Below are 7,634 nucleotides of genomic sequence, written 5' to 3' on the forward strand. Positions count from 1 at the left end.
ATGTACACTCGCGTAACCTTGATTTGTGGATATAAGTGAAGTGCGGCGAAATTCATATTTTAAATGCATGATTTAATTTTGTATACGCACTGCTTATTTTATTCACTGAAAATACCTAATATTCCACTCGAGAATGAAACCTTTGCTTACCGAAGCCATTTGCAATCATCACCCATTCGTGTGCCAACAAAATGTGACGTCACCTTGTTTCGTGGATTACGTAGTTGGTTACTTTATACCAAAATGTACGACATCCCACTGCAGTAAGTATTGACACCAAGGAAAGCAGACAAGGTAAGAAGGTTGGAGCTAACGGTATCGCTTGACATTTCGAAGAAAAAGAATTTGGTAATCGTGGCATTAGTGATCTGGGACTATTTATCTCAGTGCTGGACAATTATTTTTAGAGTACTTGCGTGTAATGCAGAGATTCATGGCATTGTATGTACATCAAAAGTACCGCTTCGTGACGTCAGTCGAGACTTAATTTACGAGCTAGCATGATAATTACCGCGATCCACGAATTTAGGTTACAGTTCTGTATTTAATTACAGATCCTATGATAACGTCATGTCCTTTGTTTTATGCAGAACCAACACAAACAAGATCTGTGAAAACCGGAATACCTGCATATTGCAAGATGTGTAAGGTACATGTCTGTGTGGTGTTGTCAAATAGAGATAACGGCCAACAACTGCTACCCGTACTGCGCTTACTAGTTCACACTTCGAGTTGTGCTGATCTGTCAACGAGACAGTTGTTAGGGACGCGGTATATTGACTGTGTCACCCAGTGTAATTTGTTAGATCAGTTTGAGTGATAAATATTACTCATTGTTATTGTTTAACAATGTCAAGGTAACTATTTCATTGGCTTGTTTATTTGCCTTGACCACCGACGTGGTATTGTTTGAAATATAAGCTGAGTCTTATTTCTCTTGTCATAGTATTATGCATCCCCTGAATCAACGAAAACACTGATTCAAGCACTAAAAGTCAGATTCATCTGATTCATCACACATTTATCATTTCAGAGTACACTCCTCACTGTGTTGGTGATTCAGCTTGTCTGCTGTAAGTGTAGCTTCGCTTTGATCCAAAAGCTACTTGGAGGAACATTGTTTACATACTGGAATTAAATTGATCCAGTAAAGATTGTGTGTTCTCGAGTTTTACAAACAAATAATGTGCCGGCTGATTGTGCTGGATGTCCGGAAAACATACCCCTTCGTCTCCGTTCGTATCTCTAACCAAATACCCAGTCGTAGGTCCTTAAGTCGATTCTCAAAGATTAGAGTTGTTTAGCAACTGAATTGAGTCTGTGCGGTTTAAATGTCTAATATACATTTAGCTGAAGATGTTCTTTCATCTGATACTTCCAGGTGGAACCAGTGTGAAGGTCTGCGATGAATCAAGATGTCCTTTGTGTAAAAGTGGCACATGCGAGGAGTGTTTGTATGGGTACTGGGGGTCCCAGTGTGAACACGCCTGTATCAGCTGCTGGTTGGGGGGCTGCCATAAACAGACAGGGCGGTGTCATCAGTGTGTTCCTGGACGATACACCGAGGGTTGTGACACACTCTGCCCCAGTACCTGCCGTCTTAGCTACGACAACGTGAGGTACTGTCAACGGACCAGCGGCAAGTGTCTGGAAGGATGTGCTGAAGGGTGGTGGGGGACCACGTGTAACGAAACGTGTGGTCAAGGATGTAAGGAGAAGGCTTGTTACCAGGAGGACGGTGTCTGCATATCTGATTGTATGGAAGGGTGGCATGGACGAAAATGTGATAAACATAACTGTCTGAACAGACACGTGTCTGGCCGGTGCATTGACGGCTGCAAGGATGGTTGGACAGGTGAAGTCTGCAGCGAAAGATGTGGCGCGGACTGCATGAAATGCCATCAATACTCAGCATCGTGCCTCATGTGCAAAGCAGGACTTTACGGCCCCGACTGTCAGTCTGAGTGTTCAGTGAACTGCGTGAATATTACATGTAACATGGCAGGACAGTGTGAAAATGGTTGCATGAGAGGATTCCACGGCAAGAAATGCGAGATGACATGTCCGTACAGATGTCTTGACTGTGACCAGACTTCGGGCAACTGCAGAATGTGCGAGAAGGGATGGACGGGCCTCCAGTGTCTCGATCAGCTGGTCTCTTATGCTACCAACCAACCAAATACACCAGGTCAGCAAGCTGTTTCTAGCACGTCGTATAAAACTATTCCATTTCGATTTTCTTATGATTTTAAAATCTAACCCAATGAAGCATGTGCGATAAAGATAGTTGTGGAGGGGAAATGGCATCTCACAAATCCTACTACAGTTCTTGGGGACCGAAAAGCTTTTTATTTACATTTCAAAATGAAACATTAGTTTCAATAACCTATTTATATGGCACGACAATAAATTTTCTGGTTTCATTTGTTTTTGCAGATTTAACGAGTGGCTGCAACCAAATGGCTGAGGTTAAATTAACAACATTTGCAATGATGATGTTAGCAGTTCTCATCACATGAGCAACGTACTTGAACGTTAAAAGTTACCAGTGTATTAGCATTTTAAGCGATGTTATAAATTACATGGTACAAAATACATATCATGGGTTTTATTTCTTAACAATAACCATGCAAATTGATGTAATTTGCCTTGCCAGTGGCACAAATTTAACCTATATCCCCTTTTTAGATATCCATGAGAAAGCGACCATGAGTTCGACTACAATCGCCATTGATTTGCACAAAATGATACCTGGCTGAGATTATCGTGAGAATCAAATGAACATGCTTGACAAAATGACGTTCAAGAAAGGGCATATTTAACGTGAATAATTTGTATTACATTTGAAGAATGCCTTTATTATGTTCAACTGTGTGATTCAAATCCACCCATTGGCAACTCGAAGAACGCCTCGCGTCAGAAAATGAAATTTCCGTACGACCAATAATTTGAGAGAATTGTAGTATGATCATGCCTACATTTTACTGCTAAGTAAAATGCTAAAAAAGAACAATGTTAGACGTTAATTAACAGTGTATATAGTCGTTGTAAAGCAAATGCCACTAAGTAATCCCCGATTGTTTTATATTGTGCTCTTGTTTTAGTGATTGTACAGTTACCTCCCGATTGCATGTCTTGAATATTGATACAGTAAAGTCATGACATTGTTTGTTCTGATTCGTTACTCGCTATATACTGTTACATTTGTCACATCCTGCCTTGTTTTGTTTACTCTTTGAATTTTGCTGGATGCTATTGTGCTTTGGTTCAATTTTCTTTTGAAGAATGTGCCGTTACCTAATTAATGTCACCTCACAAATGTATCCCTTCGATAGGAATCTTTTTAGATCGCATCATATGTATCCATTTTGACTTTTTGTCTATTACTGAAACATGTTGTGGTTGTGAATCTGGATTATAAGGAGTTACTGGCAGCATTGTTTTGGGCAATTAAGGTATCAAAATCGATGAACAAAGAATCCGCTACGCGTAAATACATAGACTTGTATCATGTTGTTGTGACTAGGACAACGAAACTACGTCGTTGGATCATTTGAAAAGAGGCAATTGAAGTCGGTTGTAGCCGTGCGTGGTATCAGTGTACTTCGCTTTAAAGGTTATCTGCTGTATCTTTGTAAACACTTTACACGATTACGGTACATGGTGTCCTTTGTCGATACATTTCACTGAGATAAACATTGCGCATGAAACACATAGGGCGTTTAGTCACCTACTGTGGGAAGGTCCACACTTAGCTGAGTTACAGGTGCCCGGATAATGTGATAGATGCACCGCCCAGCTCGATAGGTAAACAAATCACAGGTGTACTGGTGTCATATAGCTGATTTGCGATCTGTGAACCTACTTTGCGTTCCAATGTACCTTTCATTACGAAATGTAATTCATGCATAATATTTCTGCTGTTTACTCAACGAAATTGAAAATTTGACACTTGAATTGAAGCCCACAAGGGAAGTTGTGTGTGCATTATTATGAAAAGAGATGTGTATCATACTGCTAACACCCAGGTAACAATACAGATGATGAAAAGTGGATTGCGGCATCGTTTATTGAAAACATAATGCTTAACGTTCCAACGCGAACTTCACACTGTTGGTAGAGAATAACAAGTGTGACTATAGATACGCTACTTTTACTTATTGACATACATTAACACACCATAAGACATACATACATACATACATACATACATACATACATACATACATACATACATACATACATACATACATACATACATACATACATACATACATACATACATACATACATACATACATACATACATACATACATGCACATACATACATACGAAGAATGAATTTTGTTAGAAGCAAACGACTATGTAAGCATTTTCAAGTTAGGTCTGCCTTTGTTTGGTCAAGTTTACCGACAAGAAGAACAGCTTTTAGATACAAACGTTTGAACTTTTAGCCCACATTTCAACGAGGACAGAATCCCCAATCTATTCATGAATACAGGAAATGTTTATGTACAGTTCTTTCATGGCTTCCCTAGTCGTCAAAGTATATTAACAACGGGTACCTCTTCTAGTAATTGAAACTACCGTTTTAACTGTGTTTTATGTTTTAATAAGGTATATATCGTTGCCTTCATGAATAATACTCGGTACTGCCGCTTGCTGTCATAGTCTTTGGTGTAAATGTATCTCTCGCCGTTTACTCTACACTATCAGCAAGTAAAGATGCATGTGTGTCACTGAGTACATATGGTTGTACTAACAAGTGAAGTCATGTGTGATGTGTGAAGATCGGTTAGAATTGGTGGTCTTCATAACCCATGCTTGTCTTAAGACAACAACAGAATCTTGTGGTCAGACTCGCGGACTTCGTTGACACGTGTCATCGTATCCGAATTCCGAAGATCGATTATCACTGGATTGTCCGGTCCAGACTCGATTATTCACAGACTGCCGCCATATATTGCCAAGTGCGGCGTTAAACAACACACCAAACAACTTTTACACAAACCTAATCCAGCTTCTGATCCAGGTTATGTGGCTATCATATCGGCTATTTGTGTTAGTCAGTATAATAATACTTCATCTGATCTTGGCTTCCTACCATAACTGGAAATCACTAAGTATTATAAATGCTGGATTCTAGTCTCAGTTCCCACGGAGTATCAACCCATACCGCCTGTGCTACAAGCTTTACCATATATAGTCATAGCATGCTTCAATGTCATTCCATTATGCTTAATTTTAAATTTTCAAAACTTTTAACAAGTTTTCGAATGTTAAGACAAAAAGAAGGGAGCGGGATTACAATGTAATGAAATCAGTTCGTTGTAAGACTAAAGTTCTATCTATACTTACTATGGAAGTGGATACTAATGATGTTTGTTGAAAGTGTTGATTTCTGTGAACTCCACCAGTGTGTACTCAGTGACATGCATCTTGCTGATAGTGTAGGTAAACTGGCAGATACATTTTACACCAAAAGAACTATGACAGCAAGCAGCGGTATGAGTATTATTCATGAAGAATAACGTGTATATACCTTATTAAAACATAAAACAGTTAAAACGGTAGTTTCAATTTACTAGAGAGGTACCCGTTGTTAATGCTTTGACGACTAGGGAAGCCATGAAGAACTGTGCATAAACATTCCTGTATTCATGAATAGATTGGGGATTCCGTCGTTTGAAATGTGGGCTAAAGAGTTCAAACGTTTGTATCTAAACTGTTCTTCTTGTCGGTAAACCTGACAAACAAGGCAGACCTAACTTGAAAATGCTTACATGGTCGTTTAGCTTCTAACAAAATTCATTCTTCATTATGTATGTATGTATGTATGTATGTATGTATGTATGTATATATGTATCTATGTAATAATAATAATAATATGTATCTTCTTAATATTATCTTAATAACAATAACCATGTATCTTTAATGTATGTATGTATGTATGTATGTAGCAATGTATGTATGTCTTATGGTGTGTTAATGTATGTGTAAGTAAAAGTAGCGTATCTATGGTCACACTTGTTATTCTCTACCAACGGTGTGAAGTTCGCGTTGGATTCGGCATTATGTTTTTCAATAAACGTGCCGCAATCTTGCTTTTCATCGTCTGTATTGTTACTTAATTAACTGGTATAATACACATCATCCACTGCTTCCGCTATGACATTCCAGTGTCAAACCAATTTCATGGTGTATCTGAACCGACCAACGTGGTACGTTCACGAATCTGAAATCAGCTTATGCCAGTACCGTTTACCCTCGACTGGAGCTTGATGCATCTATCGACCATCGACGCCAGCTTCAACTAATGGACCTTCCACGGCAAACGGGCTTAAACGCCCATGTTCGTACGCAATGTTATCAGTGAAATAATCGACAAAGGGTACCATATTACCGCTAATCGTGTAAGTATTTACAGGCTCGCCGAATAAGCTTTAACACTGATACCGCGCGGCTCTGGCTCGGCTTCAATTGCCTCTTTTCAAATGATCCAACGACCTAGTCTGGCGCAACATGACCTGAAGTCGCTTCTTATTTACGTAATAATTCTTTGTTCATCGACTTTGATACCTTAATTGCCAAAACAACTTCCATAATCGAATTCCCAACCTGTGTTTCGGCAACAGACGAAAAGTCAAAAATGTTCACGCTATGATGCGATCTAAAAATTCTATCGAAAAGGATTTAATGAAGGTGACGTGTCGGTAACGGCGTCTTCAGCGAAACACTATCCGGCAAAATTCAGTAAACAAACAGGCGGATCTGTTGAAATCTTCAACGGTATGGCGGTAACAGGCCAGAAGGCACAATGTTTACTGTCGTCCTTCATATAAAACGATCGAGGATGACATTTACTGCAACGACATATACATGTTATTAACGTCTGGCACATTGATTTTGGCATTTTGCCCAGCGGTAAAATGGCAGGCGTGATCGCTGATTCTCAGAATTAAAACGCAGAGAACATTTTCTGACGGCTTCGGTTGCCAGACAGTTTAGTCACGCAGTGGTAAATTTCTTCAATGTATTACAAGTATGCACAAATATGCCCTTTCTTGAACGTCTTTGTCAGCTTTGTTCGACTGATTCGCGATAATCTCAGCCGGAAACCGACGTGCGAATCAATGACGTTATCGGTCTCTCGTTAATACAAAGGGATATGGTTGTGCGCTGGCGAATTACGTCGATTTACGTAAGTTGTGTTGAAACAAAACCCATGATATGGCTGTTTTGTACCGTGTAATTTAACAAAATATTACTGGTGACTTTATTCAATGCGTTGGCGTATTGATGAGAACTGGCATCATCGTGCAAATGTTGTTGGTAACCTCGGCTGTTGATTGCGTATCATTAAATCTGCTGCTTTAAATGAAACCGAAGAAAATTGACCCGATAATAACCATATAAACAGGTTGAAACAATGTTCGTACGGTAAAATCAAAAGCGCGATCCCCAAGAATTTTAACGGTAAGAATTATTCCACAATATCTTTGTCGCATGCTCGACAGGTTAGATTTAGATCATGAAGTGAATCGGATACGACGTTAACTGGTAACTTGCTGACCTATTAATGTTGGTTGGTTGGTAGCATAAAGAGACCAGCTGATCGAAGCGGAGAACCGTC

General features: G+C 39.4%; 1 protein-coding gene across 3 annotated transcripts in view; it reads left to right on the forward strand.

Annotated features, from left to right (window-relative positions):
• The window catches only part of LOC124273760 (scavenger receptor class F member 2-like), a 64,553-nt gene extending 61,159 nt beyond the window's left edge, over positions 1-3,394 (forward strand). For 2 of the 3 annotated variants that reach the window (XM_046709065.1, XM_046709064.1), the window contains exons 2-5: positions 591-649; positions 1,034-1,073; positions 1,382-2,188; positions 2,437-3,394. In XM_046709065.1, the coding sequence (XP_046565021.1) occupies positions 641-649; positions 1,034-1,073; positions 1,382-2,188; positions 2,437-2,519 (939 nt within the window). In that variant the 5' untranslated portion in view covers positions 591-640 and the 3' untranslated portion in view covers positions 2,520-3,394. The remainder of the gene's footprint in view (positions 1-590; positions 650-1,033; positions 1,074-1,381; positions 2,189-2,436) is intronic. The other variant, XM_046709063.1, reaches the window with a different exon arrangement.
• The last annotated feature ends 4,240 nt before the right edge of the window (positions 3,395-7,634 follow it).

This window comes from Haliotis rubra, unplaced genomic scaffold, assembly GCF_003918875.1.
Source record: "Haliotis rubra isolate DU_JTF1 unplaced genomic scaffold, ASM391887v1 Scf1838, whole genome shotgun sequence".
Taxonomy (NCBI): Eukaryota; Metazoa; Mollusca; class Gastropoda; order Lepetellida; family Haliotidae; genus Haliotis; species Haliotis rubra.